Here is a 27972-nt window from a genome sequence, read left to right on the forward strand (position 1 = left end):
CAAAGTTTTTTTATTATTTGACCTACTGACCTTTTTTTTGATCGCACGTAACCCAGTTTCAAACTTGACCTAGATATCATCAAGATGAACATTCTGAATAACTTTCATGAAGATCCCATGAAAAATATGGCCTCTAGAGAGGTCACAAGGTTTTTATATTATTTGACCTACTGACCTACTTTTTGAACGCAGTTGACCCAGTTTCAAACTTGACCTAGATATCATCAAGATGAACATTCTGACCAACGTTCATACAGATCCCATGAAAAATCTGGCCTCTAGAGAGGTCACAATGTTTTTTTTATTATTTGACCTACTGACCTATTTTTTGATTGCAGTTGACCCAGTTTCGAACTTTTCCTAGATATCATCAAGATAAACATTCTGACCAACTTTCATAAAGATCCCATGAAAAATGTGACCTCTAGAGTGGTCACAAGCAAAAGTTTACGCACACACGGACGCACGCACGGACGACGGACGCTGCGTGATCACAAAAGCTCACATTGTCACTTTGTGACATGTAAGCTAAAAACAAATCCAACAAATTGCATTTGTATTGAGTTTTGACTACAAGACATTTGTATACTAACACAACAGCAGTCTTTTAAGCCAAAATTTATAGACTTTTTCTCAATTAACAGCCTATTATTTCAATCTCAATTTATAGAAAATTGATCAATGTTTAACAGTGTTGCAACTTGTAACCTATACTGGAAAGCCGTTGATAATATTTGTGCTTTGTCAGAAGCTATGCATTAAAGATCCCACTTAATTTGCGCTAATTAGTGTCAATTGGCATTCATCGAGTTTCTGATATCATCAACGCCTGGGGAAATCTAAAGGAGTTTCCATGTCACTTCTGATTATCGATTATTTAAAAATAGCCTAATTAACTTGTGATCATATTTGTGCTTGCCTTAAACAAAAACGAGGGAATGCTGCCGAAAATTCAGCAAATTTTGTATATCACTAGGTCTGCATTAATATATCACTTTACAACTTGATAGCTATGACGCACATTTAAGTTTATTCTGATATATTTAAAAATTGTTACAACATCCTGGAAAAGCTATGGGTACAAATTGGTTATTGTCTATGGCCCGGAAATGTGCAGAAACCTTCGAAAGTACACAATTTTGATCTGTCTTTCAGCAATGGATTATTTCTTTCAGAAGTTATCATTCTTTATCACACACCCGTATATTTCGAGTGTAATATAGGTGGCACTGCGGTCGGAAAACAGGTTTCCCCAGGCTGTCAATTTGCAGTTGAACTTGACCTAAATTTTATCAGGGCAATCATTGTGACCAAAATTCATAAAGATCAATTGAAAAATACAGCCGCTATCGCATACACAAGGTTTTTCTTTGATTTGACCTAGTGACCTAGTTTTTGACCCTAGATAACCAATATTTGAACTTAACCTAGATTTTATCAATGCAATCATTCTGACCAATACTCATGAGGATCAATTGAAAAATACAGCCTCTATCGCATACACAAAGTTTCTCTTTGATTTGACCTAGTGACCTAGATTTTTATCCCCAGATGACCCATTTTCAAACTTGGCCTAGATTTTATCAAGGAAATCATTCTGACCAATATTCATGAAGATCAATTGAAAAATACTGCCTCTATCACATACACAAGGTTTTTCTTTGATTTGACCTAATGACCTAGTTTTTGAAACCAGATGACCCATTTTCGAGCATGGCCTAGACTTTATCAAGGTAACCAATCTGACCATATTTCATGAAGATCAGTAGAAAAATACAGCCTCACTCACATACACAATGTTTTTCTTTGATTTGACCTAGTGACCTTGTTTCTGAACCAAGATAGCTCATTTTCAAACTTGGCCTAGATTTCATCAAGGCAATCATTCTGACCTAATTTCATGAAGATCAATTGAAAAATACAGTCTCTATCCCATACACAAGGTTGTTTTTTTATTTGACCAAGTCACCTAGTTTTTGACCCTAGATGACCCATTTTCTTACTTGCCCTAGATTTCATCAAGGTAATCATTCTGACTGAATTTCATGAAGATTAGCTGAAAAATATAGCCACTATCACATACACAAGCTAAATGTTGACAGACGACGGATGCCGGACATCGAGCAATCACAAAAACTCACCTGAGCATTGCTCAGGTTAGCTTAGAACAGGACACTAAAGTAGTGGATCTATAACAGTATTTTGCAATTTCTAGGATATTACATGTTCTTCTTCCCTATTTCCACAATCTTTGATGATAAATGTAATTAATAAAACCGCATGGTTATCCGTACCAGGAAGCAAGCGGAAATAACATAGGAAGAATAAGGAATGAAAGGGAATTGCTGACTGATGTTATGGGTCCACTATCTTAATTATCTAATCATAATTACTCATATCTTAACAATGTATTCTATTATACACTTGGACACACTTTTACCTTTGACTGTACAACTCGTACAATATAATTATATATTACAATAGAATTACCCTTGGACCAAGCAAAAACAAAAAACATATTACAGTGACATATACATTTTTTTTGTACCAGCACATACATACAGCATAATGCATTTCTGAGATTTTAAATTCTGGCAAGTAAAATGAACCCTTCATAAAGATATTTTAAGGACTTTTTACGTTTACATTTGTAGGTAGCCATAAAACTAAAGAAAAGTCTCAGTCCTTTTCAACAGCAATAGTTATTTACATGTACATCAAAATTCACAAGTGTAAGTGTATGAAATAGAACGGCATTTAAGTTTCCTAAGTAAGCTTTACATAAATGCCTCAAATAAACTATTAAATTGATGAACAATCTTTTTTTTTCAAAAAGATTCAAAATGTCATTTAGCACATTAATGATGGTTAATGAGATTTTGGTCAACAGATGGATTTGTTCAAAACTTGACCAACTGATCATTTGCACTTATTTGTGTTCTCATAATTTTTCATATATGTTAGATTTTCAATGGATGTACTTTTGAAATCTGATTTTCCTAAACTAATTGCCCAACCAAGCGTTGTTTTATCATAAGTACAAATTCAATAAACGTATTTTACCTAAGGAATGGTATAAGCACTATAGAATTACAGTTGTCAAAGATTTGCATCGAAATGTACTTGCTTTGCCAACATTAATTAGAAATGCAAGTTTACAGAATTATTATTACCTCCCTTTGACTATCTCGGTTGCGCAACCAACATAAATTGAAAATAGATGAATTCTGAAGTTACACGCTGTTTTAAAACTTGATTTTTGTTTCAGGTAGTTGAAATAAATCTCGTAAAAGATATACGAATACTGAAAAATGTCATAAAATGTTGCTCAAATGAGACTAACCATCTTTATATTTACATTGTTCAGAAATAATTAAAATGGATGTTTTTCGCTAGTTCAGAACTGTTATTTCTGGAACTTCATGGATAGCTTGCCGATAAACATATGAAAACACTGTTAACAACATTCAAACTAAAATAGTACAGCACATACATGTATTCATCTCTATAACAACAGAGTCATAACAGTTTACATAGAAATTGAGCCAGTGCATCGAAAAATACACACACATAATTTTGGCATAATTTTCAAGTTTCAGTTCTTTAAAGCAACAAGACTGATATATAACAAACAAACTTAGAAGTAACACACTTGAGGATTAATCATTAACCAACTGTACTGTCTTTACACTACATAGGTGTAATGACATTTACTCTTGAATTGTCTTGATGCCATTTTCTGACACCTTGGCATAATTGACAATTAGATTTTATCATGCACTGGCTCATATACCATATTAAAAAATCATGACCAATCAAACAAGGAAGATAAAAGATGTCTATGCTCAAACTGTACATATAATGCTATCAAATACGAGGAGTATGGAAGATCACGGAAGATGGAAACGTAAAAATACAAATTACAAATCTCAACTATATTTCACACAGTCTTAATCGACAATTTATTCTATCGTACAAAAAAATCCAATTATGTACAGTGAAATACGTCTCCCTCGTGCATCAATGCACACTTGAACATCAATAACTCAAGCACCCATGCTCATATGAACATCAATGACTCAAGCATCCATGCTCACACGAACACCAAAGACTTAAGCATCTATGCTGCCATCAGCATCAATGTCACTTGTGCATGAATTACTCAAGCATATAAGCTCATACCAGTTATTCATGTGGTCCTGAGCCATTCTGTGATTGGATCGCTCAAAGCCCTCGATATCTCAAGCATATTATTCATCCCATTAAGAACTCACTCTATCAATATTTCACTATACCTGTATTGTATTACTATAAATACCTTCTATAGAATGCTTAAAACAATAAACTATATCTGAACAGTGACTTAGGGAAGTCCGAGGTCGTCAAATAATGCTAAAATCTCTCTAAAATATTTGGCACAAGATGTACTTACAATATATAACAGCACCATATCAAAATAAATGTAAGTTAATCAATAAGACATACATGTTCTCTCTATTTTCTATAATGATTCAAATACAGTCAAACCCGAACATAAAAACCAGGCATGAAAGTGTCAAAAGCAATACAGCAGCAATTTGGTCAAAAATATGCTTCCATGTTGTAGTCAAAGAAAGTCCCAAATAAACAGATCCTATTTTTTTTCCATTTTTACGTATTTGTTCCTCAACTGTGGGGCCAAAGTTGGGGAATTCTTTTATTAATAAAACCAGACATTTTTCATGCTTATACTTGCTTGTCTTCAGGATGTTTACTTAAAATATGAGTGTACCCGGTCTCAGTGGACATGCATTAACTGCATACTATTCAATTTCACTTTTTCTTCTCATTTTCTTGAAGCAAATGTATTGATGCCTTGCCGAAAGTAGGTCTATGACTGAGTGAAAGTCCAGAAAAAATATTTGACAATGGATCAGAATTGACTTAATATGAAACAAAGAATTTCTTGTGGTCTTTATTAACAGGTTAAGTACACTGCAAATAAGAAACTTGTATTAAGTGTTCTCTGTCAACAGGTAGTTATTCACAGGTTTGACTGTACTGAATGTGAATGGATTAGTTCACGTATACACCCCTATTTATACATAACCCGACATACAAACTTTTACATAAATTACCTCCCCATTCTAATAATTAATGGAAGATGCACTTCAAAAAAAAGCTGTAATCCATTTTTTTTTTTAAGTTATCAAATTATAAACAAATATCAAAATGTCTTATAAAAGTGCATTTTAAGTCTTTAACCTATACTCTGCAAAATTTCTAAAATGGACTGGTCAATCATTCAATTTGGGCAGTGCCATATTTTATTCAAAGAAGTGTTTACCGAGAATTTACTGACTGAATAGTGAACAGTGCAGAACAATCCGCTATGCAAGTTGATCTTGGTCTGCACTGGTTGCAAAATCACAATCAATTGCCGCCAGCAGGCTAATGGTTCACGGAATTTTTGTTATTTCAATCTATGGAAATCTGCGTTTCATCAGATAAGCACTCATTAAGAGGCAACAGTTTAACAAATATATATACACCTAATAATATCTGATACTAAATGATTACAATAATAAAATGCTGACAATTTATTATAATTTGACACATAAAGGAACTTGCACCAACATGGAGCATTTCTGAGTATCTTAATCAATAAATACGACTATGAATTTTTTTGCGGTACTCTTCTGTACAATATTATATCTTCTCTTTATTTACAGTCAAAACTATTGCAATGAAAACTATCACCCTCTTGTAGCTTTACTGTCAAAATTAAGTCCCAAACTTTCACCCTCTTACAGCTGTATATGTTGAAATAAATCCAAAAATATCACCCTCTCTCTGCCACGTGTAGAAATATGTGCTTAACTATCACCCTCCCTCCCACAGCTGCGTATGTCAAAAACAAATCCAGAACTATCACAATCTCATAGCACAACAGAAGAATAATTTCAACATCTTACATGTCAAAATAAATGCAAAACTACCATAATCTACCGCCCTCCTTACAAGTGTCAAAATAAATCTTACACTTACATGTGTCAAAATAAATTCAAAATTATTACCCTCTAACATATATAAGTGATGGGAGCTTGGAATGTATTACCATACAGTTAAGAAAAAAAGTATCAACTGAAGTAAACTTTGTAAGAAATGTCAGCAAGGAGAGTGGGGCATAAATAATCTAAAACTTTATTTTACACTTAAACATACTTCCTGGCTCAAAAAAAAATTGTGTTGTCCGGCAAAAAAAATCATATCTTCATTATCTTTGAAAATGCTGCAAGAAATTTAAAAGATTTAGATTTAAAACTAAATATTTAACCAAAATTACATCTTTATTTAAATGGCAACAAAAAGTCATTATCAATGGTAAATAATAACATCGGAAGAATTAAAAACAATAGCACTTTTACAAAATACCACTGACTAGATTTATATATAAACTGCATTATTTACTTCGAGAATATTTAAAGGAAAGCAACACGAGACAATATTGCTCGCCCATATCAAAATATAAGCACAATCCTTTATACAAATCTATACATATTTATACAAAATATATCTTATTATTTTATATCTACATCTGACACCTAATATTCTCTCAGAAATATTCTTGTTGATTACCCACTTCTCAAGGGTTTCTAGTTAAATATCGGTCATCTAATGATAATATAAAAGCAATCTAAGTTTAACTACACTGACAGTGAGTTATAAAGCCAAGTTTGAAGACCAGTCTACAAAATCTAGCATCTGACTGATTTCTGGTTCCACATTTATAAAGCCAAGTTTGAAGGCCAGTCTACAAAATCTAGCATCTGACTGATTCCTGGTACCACATTTATAAGGCAAAGTTTGAAGACCAGTCTACAAAATCTAGCATCTGACCGATTCCTGGTTCCACACTTATAAAGCAAGTTTGAAAATCTAGCATCTGACTGATTCCTAGTTCCACAGTTATAAAGCCATATTTGAAGACCAGTCTACAAAATCTAGCATCTGACTGATTCCTGGTTCCACAGTTATAACGCCAAGTTTGAAGACCAGTCTACAAAATCTAGCATCTAACTGATTCCTAGTTCCACAGTTATAAAGCAAGTTTGAAGACCAGTCTACAAAATCTAGCATCTGACTGATTCCTTGTTCCACAGTTATAAAGCAAGTTTGAAGACCAGTCTACAAAATCTAACTTCTGATTGGTTGTTTCAGAACAAAATCCTAAAACTGACCAAATAAACTTATAAGACTGGTCTCATTTTTAAAACTTTCTTATATATTATTTAGTTCTTAAGTAGGTAAGAGAGAGGTCAGTGAAATATAAGTTTAATATATAAATAAGCTTCAATCTTCAATAAAAAATGTAATGCAGTATATAATGGAAGCCCATCAATGGCTGAAAACTGCAGATGGCACTCAAATTAAAAAAAAAATCATCTAAATTGAAAAATTACAAGCACACCTCTGGTTTACCACATGCATTATTTAAAGCACCTGGATTCCAGACAGAAAAAACTAGCATTTGAATATAGAATTATGTCAATGACGGAAATTCTATCTGAGCCAAATGTGTAGATTCAATGTTGGATAAGTGTCCCAATGATACTGCCTGCTTCTGGCCATGTGTGCTTGGCACACCTTTGTGTTCCAGTAAACCAAAGACTAGACAAAATACACAATCTCGTGCAACTTATGTCAATGATGGCAGTTTATTTCTTTAGCTGTTTCAAAGATGGCAGTTTATTGCTTTAGATGTTTGTCAGCTTTGACAATTTCTCATTTATTTCCATTTTTGGACCTTTTACAATCTTGTTTACAGTTGTCCCCCAAGATATCTTCTCAGCCAATACGCTCAGGTAATTCGACTCCAGCGGAGAGAAACCAAACACGCTGCAGTACTGCTGCTGATGGTACTTTCCTAGGAAAAACCTTCCATCATTCCCCTTCCTTGTCAGTAGAATCTTTCTCGCTGTCAGGGTTCAGTTTACGTTTCTTCGCAAAATTCTCGATTTTTTCCTCCACTGTAAATGCTGTAGGTAGAAATTATAATTTGTCTGTATGGATCTCAATAATTGTTTACACTTCTTATTTAAATGAAGATAGCCTTATAAGCTTGAAGATAATATACCTGGATTTCACAACAAAACAAACTAGTGTTACCTATATGATACAGGTGGATAGGAAAACAAGAGCTAGAAGATACTGCATCCTGTCAACAACATTAATAAATCCATGTTCTGCCTTCCTTTTCATATCTGCTTTTGTGAAACAGAGGAATACAAGAGATAATGCATACTTCGTCAACAAAATTAATGAAAAAGAATAAAATCTCAAAATTTTCGTATTACCTTTTCATTTCTGCTAACATCCAGTAAATATCATAAAACATTTAAACTGTACCGTACTGTTGAAAAATGACGTTAAATCCGAAACAAAAAAACAATTTGTTTTTTTTTTCAAAACCATAGATCAAGTATTTTAAGCATTCATTTTAATCTGCCTCGTAATAATCAGGCAGCCTTTTTCATGCTTTAACAAGAGGACTATGATGGTCCTGAATCGCTCACCTGTTCCCACATAAACCAGTTTTGAGTACGACGTCATTTTTTTTCTATTATTTGACAAAGTGACCTAGTTTTTGAGCTCATGTGACCCAGTTTTGAACTTGATCTAGATATTATCAAGACAAAAATTCTGACCAATTTCCATGAAGATCTATTGAAAAATATGGCCTCTAGAGAGGTCACAAGGTTTTCTATTATTTGACCTATTGACCTAGTTTTCAAAGGTATGTGACCCTGTTTTGAAGTTTACCTAGATATCATCAAGGTAAACATTCTCACTAACTTTCATGAAGATCTCATGAAAAATATGGCCTCTAGAGAGGTCACGAGGTTTTTCTATTTTATACCCACTGGCCTAGTTTTTGACCGAAGTTGACCCAGTTTCAAATTTGATCTAGATATCATCAAGATAAACATTCAGACCAACTTTCATACAGATCCCATGAAAAATATGGCCTCTTGAGAGGTCACAACGTTTTTTCATTATTCGACCTACTGACCTACTTTTTGATGGCACGTGACTCACTTTCAAATTTGACCTAGATATCATCAATATGAACATTCTGACCAATTTTATGGAGATCCATTCACAAGTATGGCCTCTAGAGAGGTCACAAGGTTTTTCTTAGACCTACTGACCTAGTTTTTGACCGCACATGACCCTGTTTCGAACTTGACCTAGATACCATCAGGATAAACATTCAGACCAACTTTCATACAGATCCCTTAAAAAATATGGCCTTTAGAGAGGTCACATGGTTTCTCTATTATTTGACCTACTGACCCAGTTTTTGATGGCACGTAACCCACTTTCAAAGCTGACCTAGATATCATCAATATAAACATTCAGACCAACTTTCATGCAGATCCCATGAAAAATATGGCATCTAGAGAGGTCACAAGGTTTTTCTATTATTTGACCTATTGACCTAGTTTTTGATGGCATGTGACCCACTTTCGTTCTTGACCTAGATATCATCAAGGTGAACATTCTGACTAATTTTCATGAAGATCTCGTGAAATATATGGCCTCTAGAGAGGTCACAAAGTTTTTCTATTTTTAGACCTACTGACCTAGTTTTTGATCGCACGTGACCCAGTTTCGAACTTGACCTAGATATCATCAAGGTGAACATTCTGACCAATTTTCATAAAGATCTCATGAAAAATGTGTCCTCTAGAGTGGTCACAAGCGAAAGTTTACGGACGGACGCACGGACGATGGATGCTGCGCGATCACAAAAGCTCACCTTGTCATATAGATTATGATGAACTTACCTCCCTTTTCCCGTTCCATTAGAGGTCTATATACTCTACTTTTATCTGGGAATATCCAATCTGCCTGGTGCAGAACTGGTGGACTCAAGTCAGACCATGGTGCTATATCACACTCTATAAACAGAAACTTTGATAATGCAAAAAGCATTGCACCATACATGTAAATTATTTACACAAACATCTCAACTTTCAAATATCACAACTAAAGAGGATTTTTTTCTGAATGCTAAACATTCTAATGTTGTGCCACAATATGCAGTTTTCAACCTACTGTGTCTCAAATGCAGTTCAGATCCAAGACTGAAGTTGTCGTTTGACCCTAATAGTACAAAAGACACAGTTAAAAGTGCTTGCTGCATTAACAAGGCAGTCTTAAAGACAGCTTTATCCCCATTACTGTTCTAGATAGTGAAAAGGTTTGGCATTGGGTGGAAACACTGATGTTGTTAATTATATTTTATAGTCCATGTAATGTCTAAATCAAGAAATTTGAAAATTCTCCAAGGGATTAAGGAGATATATAGCGTACACAAAATGGAAACCTTTGGCCTGAATTGTGACCTTGACCTTGAGTGGACATGGCTTTTGAGTTCTGCACATTGTCTTAATGTGGTGATAATTTGACCCAAGTATCATGAAAATCATTCAAAGGGTTTAGGAGAAAACACAAACTGTTGACCTCGAGTTGTGACCTTGTGCCAACATGGCTGAATCAAGAGTTCTACACATGGTCTTGGTGAGGTGATCGTTTGACTCAAGTATCATGAAAATCCTTGAAAGACTTTAGAGATCTTTCATTATCCTCCTACTAACAATAGTAACAGTCTTCTACAGGAGTCGCTTATTTGGATTAATAGTGGCGATTTATCAATATAAATAAATTTACAAACACATTTTGCCAGAAAACAAAAGCAGTCTGATGGTAAAGAAATGAAACTTTCTAGCTTTAACTATTTACAGTGTACTTTAAAATTTTTAATCATTTAATACCCTGCAGAAAATAACATACATTTCCCTCACCTGTTTCAACCTTAGCTTTGTCTAGATCTTCCAACATTTTCTTCAGCATTGTGGCCCTACAATATTTCAAAGTGAACATACTTGAAAAAGTCTACATATAAATTATCTTTAGCAAAACAATTTCAAAAATACTTCATCTTTAATATCTTTACTGAATGAGAACCTTTAATAAGCTAATACTTTTTTTCTGAATTAGTTCCTTCTACTATCATTACCAGCATACCCCTTCAAGTGATGTTGTGCTCTTAGAATAAAATACTATTTCCAAAATAACAAAATCTATATTTTAATGCAAACTGGGAGAACACAACTGACTTCCAGAAATAAAGATGATACAGAAAACAACTTCTCCAAAGTAAGTACCTTTCATTCAAGACCACTTCACTAAATGGAATCATGTTAAGAGAATCACTGTAAATGAAACCTGTGGCAAATCGACTTGTCAAGAATCTGACCATCAAACCATAGTTACTTGGTTTTTCAGTGGTAAAAATTAGTAAATTCATAACAGAAATGCGAAGCTATATTTTACACCTGCAGACGATTACACGTTGTCAGATTCAAAACCGGATGTAAACAAATGTCTTAGGTAGAGTTTGCATCGATCTTATATTCGAACTAAAATTAATATGAAATCTGTCAAACAGTGAATAAACATTTATCATTGAAGTAATTCAATTCAATTCAATAAAATGTTAAATACGAAATTTCTTTCCAACAAATAGAATTTTCTTATCAAAAATGCAAAACTGTTACTTAATATTGTGATTTTAATGACTGACTTCATATCGTTCATCTGCAAGAACGGCCAAACATTACAAAAGTCCACCCGCGAAACCTGACTTTAATTAATGGGCAAAACATTAAACATAAGTCAAAACTATTAAACTGAGCACTATGAGAACTGCAAAGTTTAGATTTCCTAAAGAAAACTGTACTTATATAACAGGCTTGCATTTTTGTATCATTATAAGTTGTTGCTGGTGATCCATGGTTCGATCTGTGAATCGTCAGCCTTGACTCGCGGATCAGATCGGATCGCCACTTGTCTGACGATTCACAGCCCTAGTATAATTATACCTTTCCAGGAAACTCATTTTACACGCCTCGTAAATTGATTTTCAACACAGAAATAGTTATATTGTTGTCATATTACAAACTCACTTGATAGAATGCTCTGCCCAAAGCTGCTGTAATGTCTTGATATTATCCTCATGCCAGTCTGTAAAATATTCAACATGTCTCAGCATATTAACTGTAACATAACATAACATTCATACATTACATCCAAGACTAAATTCAAGTATACTTTCAAATATTACCCCCTTCCCCTATTCAGAGATGTTTTTCTGAAACACATTTATGACCCCTTCTGGTGCATACCAGATCTATTTTGGTAACCAAATGCTGCATTTTCTTTCAGATTATCTCCATTTTTTCTGCTTCTTTCTAAAATTTATTTTTCCCAACAGAAAATTGCTCACAAAATAATTTCCAAGGTGTTTCTGGAGATTCAAACATCTTTTTGCTCAAACTTCAAATACTTTTTCACACTTTAATACTAAACAGTAATGACCAAGTGATATTTAAGGACAACTTTCAAAATTCAGGACTTTTCAAGGTCTGTGCAAACCATTACCTTCCAGCTCTATTTCAATGTACAACTTTTAACATAATGAAACTGGAACATAAACTGAACAAAGGTAAAACCAAGGCTCTACAGAAATGTGCATAATAAATGAGTAACAGCAAGCACCGAACATAGCAAAACCAAGGTTCTACTAAACTGTATCTCATAAATGAGTACCAGCAAGCAATTCCTGTTTCATCAACCTAATCTGTAACATTTAGCTAAAATTCTTATTAATATGACTGCAAGAGTGTGCAAACTCCATCAACATTCTTCCTGCAAAAAATACTCTGTAAATCTCAATAAATTCTCATTCAAAAAATTCCTGAACCGAGGACAACAGAGACCACTACTACTATGGTAGTAGCTGGTAATAACATGTTTGCTTAAAATCTTCCTGCTTTTTCTTTCTTCCATGTTCTGACATCATAGTGGATATAAACGCATTTTTTTTTCAGCGTTCTTGATGAAGATCAATGAATTTGAGTATTTTCAGACTGTCCATGACTACAAGTGAACCCTTTAAATTCTTTGGGCCATTTGATAATAAATATGCATGCATCAGGGTGAGACTTGGGTATAATTTGGTTCTACACCAGTTTTGATATGCTTTAAAAATAATTCAACTGAATATTTATGCAACTATTCAATTCATTCTGTTGCTGTATGACCAATAAGAACATGACAAAATCAATAAAGGGAAATACTGAGTACTGGTACAATGACAGTAATTAGCAGTTTTCTCCCTTAATCTGCAGGGGCAAAAATCTAACATTTCAGTACATTACAGAGTGTAATACGATAAAAAAATAACCTGACTGTTTATGTTTAACCTTTATCCTGCTAATTTTTTGAAATGGACTGGTCCATCATTCAATTTAGGCAGTGTCACTTATTATTCAAAAGGGTGTTTACAGAAAATTTACTGACAGTAGCAAACAGTGCAGGCTGATCTTGGTCTGCTCTGTTTGCAAAGGCAGAATCACTTGTTACTAGCTGGGTAAAGGTTAAAAGAAAGTTCATTTTCTACTGATACTTAGGATAACATACAGCACAAATTCATAAATCCTCTCTTTTCTTATATCCTAGATGAAGTTACTTGTTCAAATAATGTATCAAAGTAAACACTGGACACAGTTTAATTTAACACTGTACTTACATGCTTCATGTATCCACTCAAATTCATCACCAAAGTTGGCATCATACAGACATAATGGAATATCTGAAATATGAAAATAAACTCAATCTGAAAATTTGTGACAAAGCTGCTAGACACAATACATCAGTTGTTACCATAACAATAATAAAATCTGTGAAAAAAGATCATTTGGAAGCACAGAAAACAACCAAGCTACATAATAGCAGACTCCGTTCAACTGAGTCTGTTCAAAGGAGGTAATAGCAGACTCCGTTCAACTGAGTCTGTTCAAGGGAGGTAATGAAATGTGCAACACCCCTCATGCCCCCCTTCTCCCCTAGCACCAACTTAAGCAGAATTTTATCATAGGTAAAACTAAATGTTCTCCATGATCCCAAAAGACCAGAAAATATAACAACACTGAATCCAAGTATGGCAGAGACATTTTACAGTCGCTACACAGCACACAAAGACTACTACTGAATAAGTTAATAAAATCAATGAAAAGATCTTGGTGACGTACTCATCCAGCCATCAAATTTAGCGCTAAGCTCAGTTAAAGTTAATTTTGGGCTAGCATGTCTAAAAATCTTTTGCAAGCTTCTTGATTCTGGTTTCTTGGAAATTATGCCAAATATTAACATACAGCAATTAAGGATAGTCAATGAATCTTATTAGTAACTCTGCTTACCTGAGGACATATTGAACTGAGGTTTTTTAGGGTTCTTTTCAACATTGAGCAATTCATCTATTACCTGAAAATACAAATATAATACCATTCAAACTTCCCTTAAGTGTGGTATAGAAGAGCTGAATTTAAGGATTTTTTTTTTATTTTTATAGATAACTCATTGTATTTGTGTACTTTTATAAGTCCTGATTATTTCCCTTGGACTATTGGGGATTCCATGTTACACATTTAGCTGTTCATTGTCATGGTCCAAATAACTTGCTCAGCTCACACGAAATTGGTCTTAAAATCTGTTTGTTTGTTTTGTGTAAGTTCATAACCCTTTTCCAACAGAAATGGCGATCAGTAAACTTAATCTGTGTACATGGATTAAGCAGGAGTAAATGACAACTTCTCCACATGAATCAGAAGTGAAGGACTAATTAAATGAGACATAGTGTCTCCTGCTTAACTGCCATGCAGATTATTCCCCATGTCAGAGTACTGAACTCGCAAACTGCCACTGGCAGTTTTGTGTTTACATACTGAGCCAACCTGATCACTGCAGAATTTTTGCTTTCTCTGTGGGTGTCCTACAGAGTAGTTTCCCTTGTACAAAAATGTATAACTGATGTTTTGAATTGCCAGTTACTGTTTAGCATCAAATGTAAGAATTTATTTCTATAATAATATTGCTAAAGTACTTTAAGGGTACACACTTTCTGCTAGGAATCTCTGGAAGAGAAAGTGTGCTTGTTACAATGAACAAAATAATCTACTCTCCAAATGAAAGAAAAATAATGGAATTCAGGGAGTAGTACCCGCAAGAATTCTTGACTGTATATGCTTTGCGGTAGACAGTAAATGCTTTTTTCATGAATTCTGAAAACGGCTTTCAAACAAATTTTCTTTAGATCAAACAATAATTTTGAAGTTTCTCTAAACAAATCTCAGGCAATCTGTTTCAACCTGTGATAAAAACTACCTATAATGCAATTTTAGCATTTCTAAGAATGATCATTATGACAATTGTACAGGTTTTACTGAATATGGCTGTACTGATCAAACGTACAAATTTAACATACCTCGGGTGACTCTTGTTCTTTTCCAACTAGGAAGAGTACAGAAACTATACATCGTATCTGATGATACAAAAAAGCTGTGCCAACTATCGTCAGTTCACACATCGTGTAGCCACCTTGATCTGTCTCATCCAGAACCTTGATCTCCGCACTCAAAATTTTACGTACGAAGTTTGTCACACCACCTGCTATGTCCTGTTTGCACAAGTTCCTAAAGTCGTGTTCCCTATCAATTTCTTTGCTGCTTGGTCCATTATCTACAAAGGGCAGATACATAAAAGTAATGAAAAAATTTAGCATTTTTTGCAGGATGGAAAACAACAGTAAAACCTCTGTTTATGAGACTGAAAAAGAGCCAATACTCTCCCAAACGAGCAGATGCTTTCTTTCCCGTATAAAAATACTCTATAGAGCCTCAGCATCTGTTCAAAAAACATATCAGTCTTCTAAAAGGTGTTTATTTCGTTAGGTCGCACTTAAATACCAATTTCACCATTTTCTAATTTTCTAAGTCACAAAATTCATACAAACCTCAATATTCAAACTGCCCCTCAGGAAGAAATACTTGTATGTCCTCTTCTTACAACTGAATCTGGAAAGGAAAAGAATTAACACTTCAAATAACAAATCATTGGATAAACTGTTTGAAAGTTGGAAGACGTTTACCAGATTTGAAGTTGCTTGATATGTTTTTATACCAAATACTTTTTTTTTTTGGTTGGATTTAACGTCACATGATAGGTCATATGGCGACTTTCCAGCTTTAATGGTGGAGGAAGACCCCAGGTGCCCCTCGGTGCATTATTTCATCACGAGCGGGCACCTGGGTAGAACCATCGACCTTCCGTAAGCCAGCTGGATGGCTTCCTCACATGAAAAATTCAACACCCCGAGTGAGGCTCGAACCCACATCGATGAGGGGCAAGTGATTTTAAGTCAGAGACCTTAACCACTCGGCCACGGAGGCCCCCTATACAAAATACTATAGACTGGAAAATATTAGAAATCTTTTTAATTTCTTGGGAATGACATTTTGTGGTTTCGATGTAAATGGCTTTCTCGATAAAATATAGTTTTATGGATTTCAAAACATAAACTGAAAAGAAAGGGGAAATCAAGGTATTTTTGTTTAGATTAAATTTTGTGGATTTATTAAACTATGAAATCAACTGACAAATACAGAGGTTTTCACTCACCAATAATATCTTGGAACACAGCTACTTGGAAATTTGAAACAGTTGTAAACATAAATCTGCATAAGTAGAGCTATCACTGAAGGTGATGAATGTACCCCCCACATGCACTGACACAGTATACTGCAATTTGACGCACACAAGATTGCATAATTATGTGGACTGTATGTATATAGACTGTATGTATACAGTATAGTAACAAAAAAACAAAGTCCCATAACTATGCAGAATATTTATCTAAAAGAACGTAGCATGTCCCATGCACAACTAGGGTTGGTACTAATCACTTGTATGAAGTTTCATTAAATTGTGTGCAAGGGTTCGGAAGATTAGGCGCGCACAAGATTGCATATGCAGACTGTATGTACATAGTATGTTAACAAAAAACGAAGTCCCGTAACTCTGCAAATATTTTTTCTGAAAGAACCTTACATGCCCCATGCACAACTACTGTTGTTATTGATCACTTAAGTGAAGTTTCATTTAACTGTGTCAAGGGGATGAGGAGAGATGGTGCGCACAAGATTGTGTCTATGAATATAGTATAGTAACAAAACACAAAGTCTCGTAACTCTGCAATGTTTTTTCTGAAAGAACCTAACATGCCCCATGCACAACTACTGTTGTTACTGATCCCTTGTGTGAAGTTTCATTAAATTGTGTGCAAGGGTTCGGAAGATTAGGCGAGCACAAGATTGCATATGCAGACTGTATGTACATAGTATGTTAACAAAAAACAAAGTCCAGTAACTCTGCAAATATTTTTTCTGAAAGAACCTAACATGCCCCATGCACAACTCGTCACCTCAACGCAACAAAGTCGTAACTCAGTTTTTTTGCAAAAATCACTTTTTAGCTTATTTGGTGTTTTTAGGTATAAATACATATTGTGTCAAAATATCAAAATTAAATACCTGATAAACATAGGAAAAAAAGATATTTGTCAAATTGTCGTATCTCAAATATTATATATTCTTTCAGCGCAAAAAGGTAGTATCTCAAGTTACGACCTTATTGCACAAAAATAATCTATAATAGTAAGCACTTTGTTTTATGCAAAAAGGTTGTAACTCAAATTATGTTTATAAATAGTTGTCTAAATATAGATTGCTTATGAGCCTGGTATTAAATACATGTATTATAGTCATGACTTTTGTATTATGACATCACTTATCTATGATGTAATCGTTATCATGATGTCATAGAAATTTTGGTCATACAATTTTTGCCTGCAGAATATATATAATATATATTCTATAGAAGCTTTTGAAATACTACCAGGCGCGTAGCGTGACATACTCAATTACTCACTTGAGTAAACTTTAAAATTTATTTAAAAAACCAAAAAACGAAAAAAGCTAATTTTTCAAAAAAAAAAAGACAATAAAAATTAAAGGCTAAGGGGGGTTAAGCATTCACTAGGTCTACATTAGTGTTATTGCTTTTTTTTTTTTTATTAGAAACTTCAGTTGAAGTTGTATACAAATTGAAACACCCCATGTTCGTAATTCAGTCATGTACACTTCTGCATAACATTGTCTTCGCGCTCTATTTAAAAAATAGATTCGCAGTCCATAATAAGTATCCGAATGGAATGTTTACATGCCACGAAATTCAAAATGACGAACGCTAATGATCCTCAATACTAAGACATTTTTGATCCGGGCGTTGAAAAGAACGATGGAGTGAAAACTCATATGTTGACAACAAAATCGGAATCTGCACACAAATACACATTCCCAAGCAGGTATTGTCACGTATTCTAGAATTTCTACAAATAAACATGTACTTACAGCCTAAATCAATCATGTACCCTACTCTGACTCTTAGTTCTCCTGGTAAAAACATTTTAGTATAAGATGAAAGTACCGAATGTCATAAAATGTGTTTTAGTGTATAGATCTACTTCTACCAATCTAGATCTAAATACATAATTAAACATTAGAATGGTTTAATTAATTCGTTTTGTTTACAAATTTCAGAATAGATATGGAGTGTAGATCTATTTTTAAAGAATTTTAGATTTGAAACTTGATTACTGATTGACAGATTATTGACATGCGAATGATTTGTTTTTACTAACTTTACAAAACTTATTTCGTTTAGTATGCTTTACTCAAGGTAAATTGTTCTAATTATAAATATCTAAATTTAAATAAGCATGTATATATACTCTTCCATGGCGCAATCGGTATTATACATTGCCGCGGCGGCCCGGTTTCCACTCCCGACGCGGTCACCTTCCCCGCCCCCTATTTTTCTTCTTTATTTGGCATTTTAGATGGTTTACGAACACAAAATCGTATAAAAATCTTAATAATATGACCAAACTTTAAATTCAAAGAAAGATCTTTTAACCCAGTCAGTAGATCTTTGTGCCTAATGCCAGTATACACGCACTGAAAGATGAACTGAAGGCAGTTCATTGCTATTCAGATGGTAGCGACTTTATCCTGACTTTGAAATAATAATTAACACCATTTGATGAAAAGTTCGTCCACAATATTTTAAGCGGATATTTCACTCAGAAATGTTTGATATTCAGTGATCTTTTATTATTTCATGAATGTCTGTTTTTACGGGATTATTTTTTAAAGACATAGATCTACCAAGACCAAATTAATGACCTACATTTTGATAAAAAATTATGGCCTTTTTTCAACTTAGAAGGTTAAGGTTTTGTATGTAAGCTGGTATCTCAGTACTCACTTATGGGAATGAATTGAAACTAATTACACGCTTGTTCACTGTCATGATCTGACATGCACTAGGCAGGTTCCATAACTTTTTTTTTCAAAAAATTATGCCCCTTTTTCCACATAGCATTTTTTTGCTTAAGTTTTTGTATGTAAGCTGGTATCTCAGTACTCACTAATAGAAATGGATTGAAACTTCACACACTTGTCCACTTCATAAGCTGATATGCACTGTGCAGGTCCATAATCCTGTTTTGCATTTTTACAAGATTATTCCCCTTTTCCGACTTTCGTCTTCATTCAAATGACAAGGCTGTTGAGGCATTGCTGTCCTCCAACAGCTCTTGTTTACAATTCCAGTGTGTTGCCATATCAGTTTGATTATAGAAATTATGTTTCTTGCCATTTTCCTGCCAGATTTCTTCCAGACACTGGAAACAAGCTGACAATATTGTCAGTGTGTTTACATGCTGATTGTTATGAGCCATTTTATTGTCATATAGTTTGCAGGTTATTCCCAGAAACTGGAAATAATATGGAAATAGTGTCCATGTTATTTTCAGCTTGACTTTTCTTCTTGGAAGTTTGTTTCCCTGTAGGAGTCGGATTATTTCCAGTTACCTTTTTTTGACAGACTGTTACCAGATCATTGACAGCTTGTTTCCATATTTCATTTTCGTAAGGGAATGAAAAACCAAGTAAGGACCGAAAAAGAACAAGAAATCCCGATAATTGGAAAAGAAACATTGCAAAAAAAAAAAACCCCGTAAAAATGAGGGGAAAAGTTATGTTGATCGTTTTGGTAAGTGTAGGAGGGAAAAAGTAAATACCCATACCCATAAATACTTAGGAAATGGGCATACTGGTACTCAGAGTGAAGGGGACTCAATTCATTACACCATAGAAAGAGCTACCTCTGATAGAAAACCAATTTACTCCACTCCAGAGTGGTCTGCTACTGTGCACATGGCACACATTAAACACCCATACATTGTTAAAGAAATATCTTAGACGGATTTCTTTGATTTTAAAAGCATGTCAACTGTTATCAATTCAGGTGAGACACATTATGTGAGTTTGTTCAGAATTTACGTTTGAGGGAAATTCCAACACCTAAAATCCTTGCAGTTTACAACTTTAGCAGTTGCGTTCAGAATTCATAAAAATTCCATGGCAGAAGTATGTGGACTTGGTTACTTTATGTAGAAAAAACATCATTCCAAGTATGCACCATACATTTTACTTGTTCCTTTCACATGAGGAAAAGTAATGGAATTTCTAACCAAAATTCTGTTTTTTGTATGCATTACAGGTCTTGGTTTATCAGATGTAAACCTCAGTAAATGTACAGTTCAGTATATTGTTACAATTTTGAATTATTAATTCATGATATAGATTGTTTTTGAAAACATTCAAGTTTTATCAAATTTGTCATGACAAGTAAGAAACTTAATAACCCCAATAACTGAATAATAATTATTGCTAGACTTAAAAAGTTTTTATTACCTGTCTTACCTTGTGCATACCTGTATTGGGCAAAGATATTTCAATACCTGTTTGAAAAAACAAACAAAATGTTTTATCTAAAGAAAGTTTGATTTATTTAAAAAAAATTCTCTGAAGATGTGCATAATTATAATGTTATGTAATTTTATTAAAGATTTTGAAACACAAAAGTGTAATTTTGAAAGAATTTGAATATAGATATTTTATTATTATAATAAAGTGGCTTTTTTTAATACAATTATTTCTGATGTGTAAGTCACCAGGATATTTTGCAGATATTTTTGTTAAATATGTTTTATTGACGTTAAAATATCTAAACATCTAATGAAATGTAATGACTTACGACCTTGTTGCACAAAAAAATATCATAAATTATACACAGTTTTAGTGCAACAAGGTCGTAACTCAAAATATTCACAAAATTGCATTCCTGAATTATGTTTCAATTATACTGAAGTACTTGCTTTATTTATTTTTCTGTTGCAAAATAAATTTCAAAACGTTACTTAGTAATTATCATTTTTCTTTAAAATAAGATGTTTTTTGTCTGTACTGAAAAGTTTACAGAAACTGAGTTACGACTTTGTTGCGTTGAGGTGACGAACTACTGTTGTTACTGATCACTTAAGTGAAGTTTCATTTAACTGTGTCAATGGGATGAGGAGAGATGGTGCGCACAAGATTGTGTCTATGAATATAGTATAGTAACAAAACACAAAGTCTCGTAACTCTGCAATGTTTTTTCTGAAAGAACCTATCATGCCCCATGCACAACTACTGTTGTTACTGATCACTTGTGTGAAGTTTCATTAAATTGTGTCAAGGGGATGAAGAGAGATGGTGCGCACAAGATTGTGTCTATGAATATAGTATAGTAACAAAACACAAAGTCTCGTAACTCTGCAATGTTTTTTCTGAAAGAACCTAACATGCCCCATGCACAACTACTGTTGTTACTGATCACTTGTGTGAAGTTTCATTAAATTGTGTCAAGGGGATGAGGAGAGATGGTGCACACAAGATTGTGTCTACAGATGGACAGACAGACAGACAGACAGACAACCTGAAACCAGTATACCCCACTTTACAACTTTGTTGTCAGGGGGTACAATTAAACAAACAGACAGACAGACAGACAGACAGACAACCTGAACCCAGTATACCCCACTTTACAACTTTGTTATAATTTTAAGATAAAACATTTCTTTTTCCCCAGTGTCAACAATGTTTTTAAGTATCAATATTTCGAGATTTTTGATTGATATATCAATGCTTTATCCATGTCAGCCATACATCAGTACCTCCATAAACAATGAGAGCTCTATTTATAGCAATGAAATAGTCACATCAAATTTACAACAGCAATCTGACTGGACTGTGACTTACCTGGAGCTAAATTCTGGATCGACAGGTGCCCAAGCTAGTGCTCGGATTTCTGGAGGTAGATTTTTGTTGAGAATGTGACAGTATTGAATCTCAGTGGTCTTGTCCCCTAAAACAGAAAATTGTTATGTTTAGTTGTTTGTTAAGTCATGGGCGGTTTGTTTGTTACGAAGTAATTTGCATTTATAAATGTATTTTCTTTTAAATGCACCCTTAGTTATTTTTTCATACATTTCAGAAAATGAAAGCATGATCTTTCGTTGATATGAAAATTTATTTATAACTTTACATTAAACATATTTATAGTGTGTTTTTTTGTGCTACAGAAAAGGAAGTTAATACTATTTTATTTTTTGATACCCCTTGTAAAAAAATCTTCCAATATTAAGGAAAATCAGACTGATCAAAAGAAGTCAAGGGCTCGACAGAATGATAGAGATTATGAGGTTACTATCACATAAATCAATATTCATAGACAAGTTGAAGAAATGTAAGTTGTGGCACTGCCAAAATATGTCAAATTTTCCTCAGAAAAAAAACACTCAAAATTTCATGCCAACAAGATTAACCCATTATTTAGCATACAAAGGAAACATTTGTTACAATTTGACTATGTTAACAACTGGTGTACCTGGTCTTTCAGCAGCTGTTCCACCCTCTCTGACCTTCACCCCTACACCTGAGAGTAGATTGGTTCGAAGATCCAGTGAAATCACCTGCAATTACAAAATACTTATAGTACCTTTCTTCTTCTCTATTTAGGTATGTCTTTCAATAGCTGATTAGAACATGTACATTTCATATATCAAATATAACATTCATAAGAAAAACTTTTTTTGCATGCCAGATAAGATATTCCTGTGTTTTTGCTGGTGCTTGACTTGCGTGTTACAATTTATGAATGAATGCGAAAATTCATAAGCTACTATAATTAAATAGTGCTCAAAAGACTTTATTTCTTCTATTAATTAAAGAATATGACATGGAAGAAAGAAATCTATCACTAGTTGAAGGTGCGGATGGAAATATATTGCTCTCTGGTAGCTATTTTGCAGAACTCTGCAAAGCCTCCGTTCCGTCTAAAAAGTTATCCTCAAGCCAGATATTTCAATCTGCAACTTCAGCCTGTGAAAGATTCTTATATGCTTAAACCATAGACAAAAGTCATTTAGTTTTGCACATGAACCATAGTTTGATATTTTTCAATTTTCGCTACAAATGGATTAAGTTTTATGAATTAACATGCATTTGATGCATGTTTCACAGTCTGTCCTGCAAAAGCTGTCAGACAGAGTGGTCAACAAAATTTAAAGAAGATAGTTTGAAAGTGAAAGTGGTGTCATTTATTGATTTTCTCCTAAATATTTGCAGCATTTCTCATTGTAGCAAATGTTTCTAACAAACCCCACTTCTCCCCCATCCATCCAGAAGGAACTGCTTTCTGGACTGACCATGGCTCAAATATATGGTTCATATAGCACATTTACTTTTTTACTGTGAAAACATAATTTTTTAATGGGGGGCCTAAATTTTGTGGGTTTTGTTGTTGAGCAAATCCACAAAATTCAGTGTAAATGAACCGGTAAAATTCCCATTCCTTTTATGTTCAAACATCAAAATACATTAATTTATATACCCAGAAAATATCATGCCCATGAAATTCAATGAATTTACATACCATTAATTTTTATTCGCGCAAAGTAGCCTTTTTTTTGCACTAAAACGTACAAGAAATAACATGAATTTACATACCCTTCTGAGTAGTTAAAATCTATGCATATTTCCAAAAAGAATTACTTATAAAACCATACCTGACTGAAGGCACTGACACCTTTGTCTGTGCGTCCACACCGGTGGTAACACGACGTCTCCCTTAAAACAGAAATAAAAAACAAAGGTTATTACAAACAAAAAAACTAACCTAGACTGAAAACTCTTACACCTCTATCTGTTCTACCAGCACAACTATAAACATATACTGTCCCTGAGTAAGTTATAAAAACGTATGTAATAATTAAAATACAGTAAATTTTATATAATGGATTCATTTTAATTTTGTGTTATTGTCTTAGTACTGTCTTGCGCGATAAATAAACAGAAACATGATTTACTGTGAAATCATTTAAATTCGCTGGCATGAAATTCCGCGCAAATGTGAAAAAGGACTGTTTCGCGCCGGCTTTAATTTGCGCGTTTTCAAATTTAGAAATGAAAAAATAAAATTAATAATAATAATAGTGAGGTCTTAAATTCGCACATCAGTCCTATCGCGAAATACGCGAAAATTCGTCCTATGCGAATAAAAATGATTCACAGTAGGTGCTATAGAATCTTGCTCCTGAACTATATTACCGAAGATTCTCATCTGCATGATATTTGACGAAAACACACTTTTTTTTTGTTAAAACAAATTCATTGCATGTCTACATGCTGTTTTTCAAATATAAGGGTAACTTATAACTCAGAGCAACAGAAGTTACAGCGCGGCTTATATGATACCAGAATTAAGCGTTAGCCTGCTCACTGGTGGCAAGTGATTCTGCCTTTGCAACTTGCCTATCATTGCAGTCTGATCATGATCTGCACTGTTTGCTATTTAGTCAGTAAATTTCTGTGAACATCCTTTCGAATATTAAATGGTATTGCCAAAATTGAATGATGGACCAGTCCATTTAAAAAATTCAGCAGGCCTGAGTTAAGAAAACCAAATCCTTCAAAAGAAAATACATACACCATACCATAAACGGATGGTACTCAGAAGTTTTAACAGTACTTCGTGATTCAGTAAGGTTTGAAATCAATAAAAATCTCTGAGTCTTAGAATGGGAATTATCCGATCATGAATGCAGCTGTGTAATTTATTATGAATGGTTTAGAAGTTTGTGAACTGGTACTAATAGTGATGGATAGAAATGCGAGCTTTTTCACTAATTTCTTAATGTGGGTCATAGTGCTAGATATTGAAGAAATCTCAATCAAGTTCTATCTAAAAATTGTTTATCAGCTACACTGACAAATTACCAGACTTCCTTCAGACATGAAGCTGAACTGTACAAATGATAAATATTTGTCAAGTACGAATAAAATAGAGTTGTCATGGAAAGTACAAACAGTAAAAATGGGTAACAGTTACTGAAAGGTTTCTCTAATTGGGGATGCAGTGGTCCAGCTCTTAAGGTGTTGGCAACTGACCCTAGAGTGTTTGAGTCCAGACCCTTTTGTGGTTACAACTTCCCAGTTCTACAACTGATATAAGAGTAGGTATCTTTTCCGAAATTATCGACTTAAAAATTAAACATGTCTAAAACCTAACAAGAGTGGCAGACTGTCATAATACGCCTGTCATTGAATTTGGCCTTATTCAGGGGCCGTAATTCAGGAGTGACTGCTTATCGAACTTGGCCAAGATATTTTGCCAATAAACATTGTCAGTAAGTTTGGTGACGAGTGGATGAAAATTGTTCGACTCAGGGAGCAGACAAGGATAAATTCGTAGCATATTTCGAGTGATTCAAGGGCCATAATCCAAGAGTGCCTGGATCAATTTCGCTGGTTATCGAACTTGGCTGAGATATTAGGGCAACAAACATTATCTGCAAGTTTGTGAAAGATCAGATGAAAATTGTTTGACTTAGAGAGCAGACAAGGCTGAATTCACAATATTTCAAGCAATTCAAGGACCATAATCCAAGACTGCCTGTGGTAATAAACACTGTCAACAAGTATGATGAAGATCGGATGAAAACTGTTTGACTTAAGAGAGCGGGCAAGGCTACATTTGCAGATTTTGAGTAATTCGAGGGCCATAACTCAAGAGTGCCTTGGCAGATTTTGCTGGTTATCGATCTTGGCCAAGATATTATGCCCATAAATATTGTCAACAAGTTTGGTGAAGATCGGATGAAAACTGTTTGACTAAAAGGGTGGATAAGGATAAATTTGCATATTTTAGAGTAATTAAAGGGCTATAACTCAAGAGTGCCTGAGGAGATTTTGCTGGTTATCGAACTTGGCCAAGATATTATGCCCATAAATATTGTCAACAAGTTTGGTGAAGATCGGATGAAAACTGTTTGACTAAAAGGGTGGATAAGGATAAATTTGCAGATTTTAGAGTAATTAAAGGGCCATAACTCAAGAGTGCCTGGGGTGATTATGCTGGTTATCGAACTTGGGCAAGATATTATGCCCATAAATATTGTCAACACGTTTGGTGAAGATCGGATGAAAACTGTTTGACTAAAAGGGCGGATAAGGATAAATTTGCAGATTTTAGAGTAATTAAAGGGCCATAACTCAAGAGTGCCTGGGGAGATTTTGCGGGTTATCGAACTTGGGCAAGATATTATGCCCATAAATATCGTCAACAAGTTTGGTGAAGATCGGATGAAAACTGTTTGACTAAAAGGGCGGATAAGGATAAATTTGCAGATTTTAGAGTAATTAAAGGGCCATAACTCAAGAGTGCCTGGGGAGATTTTGCTGTTTATCGAACTTGGGCAAGATATTATGCCCATAAATATTGTCAACAAGTTTGGTGAAGATCGGATGAAAACTGTTTGACTAAAAGGGCGGATAAGGATAAATTTGCAGATTTTAGAGTAATTTAAGGGCCATAACTCAAGAGTGCCTGGGCAGATTTTGCTGGTTATCGAACTTGGGCAAGATATTATGCCCATAAATATTGCCAACAAGTTTGGTGAAGATCGGATGAAAACTGTTTGACTAAAAGGGCGGATAAGGATAAATTTGCAGATTTTAGAATAATTAAAGGGCCATAACTCAAGAGTGCCTGGGGAGATTTTGCTGTTTATCGAACTTGGGCAAGATATTATGCCCATAAATATTGTCAACAAGTTTGGTGAAGATCGGATGAAAACTGTTTGACTAAAAGGGCGGATAAGGATAAATTTGCAGATTTTAGAGTAATTAAAGGGCCATAAACCAAGAGTGCCTGGGGAGATTTTGCTGGTTATCGAACTTGGCCATGTCATTATGCATATAAACATTGTTATCAAGTTTGGTGAAGTTCGGATGAAAACTGTGTGTAGCTTTCAATAGTGGGCAAGGCTAAATTTGCAGATTTTGAGTTAAAGATATTATGCCCATAAATATTGTCACCAAGTTTGATCCGATGAAAACTCTTTGGATGCCGGCCGCCCGTCACCATGGGTGTTCACATAATAAGTCCCGCTCTTTCAGAGACCGGCGTACAAAAAGCATGTCTTTCATTCTATCCACAAAGATGCAAAAACGCAATATAATGCACAGATTTTTTACCTGGACTCAATCAGCCTAGTCTTCTTCAAGGCTTCAAACAAGGCATGTTCAATTGTTTTGTCAGAATCTTCTTGACTTGCGTAACCTTGGTAACCATACCCTAGATACATCACCTTCAATGCAACATGACGCGTGTTGTACCTGAAATATTTGCATATTTGTTTTCATTCATTACATGTTTGCAGCTCAAAAGAAAAACATATGGCTCTATATAATGATGCAATGGTCCTAGTTCCATGGTTAAGAAAGTCTGGAGACCAGCCTGAAATTAGAAGCTTGTCATTGGTCAATTTATCCTGGTATCCACTTAACAACCATCAGATGCTTGAGACAATGATTAAACTTGTTTTGGACAGTCTGACTGATAATATTGTAGTCTAGTCCAATCCACTCTTTAACTCTTAGATACAGACATTGGTTCTCAGTAAGTGAAATAACCATCCTGCAGGACAAGTTAAGATTTTTGACCCAAATTTCAATGAAAATGGAGCAACAGTAAAGTCTGGACATTTGAGCTATCAAAACCAAAAGCTGATTTCTTGTC

General features: G+C 34.3%; 1 protein-coding gene across 1 annotated transcript; it reads right to left on the reverse strand.

The window, feature by feature from the left end:
- Window positions 1-3018: 3018 nt before the first annotated feature.
- On the reverse strand, window positions 3019-27563 carry LOC123527472 (tRNA pseudouridine(38/39) synthase-like). The gene is given in 13 exon segments (XM_053523378.1): window positions 3019-8018; window positions 9831-9944; window positions 10851-10906; window positions 12015-12072; window positions 13640-13702; window positions 14310-14373; window positions 15374-15594; window positions 15597-15627; window positions 15902-15962; window positions 22152-22257; window positions 22780-22864; window positions 23960-24020; window positions 27429-27563. Coding segments are annotated over 13 exon segments (1125 nt in total). The 5' UTR covers window positions 27539-27563; the 3' UTR covers window positions 3019-7923.
- Between the last annotated feature and the right edge of the window lie 409 nt (window positions 27564-27972).

The sequence above is a fragment of the Mercenaria mercenaria genome, chromosome 14 (assembly GCF_021730395.1).
Source record: "Mercenaria mercenaria strain notata chromosome 14, MADL_Memer_1, whole genome shotgun sequence".
NCBI lineage: Eukaryota > Metazoa > Mollusca > Bivalvia > Venerida > Veneridae > Mercenaria > Mercenaria mercenaria.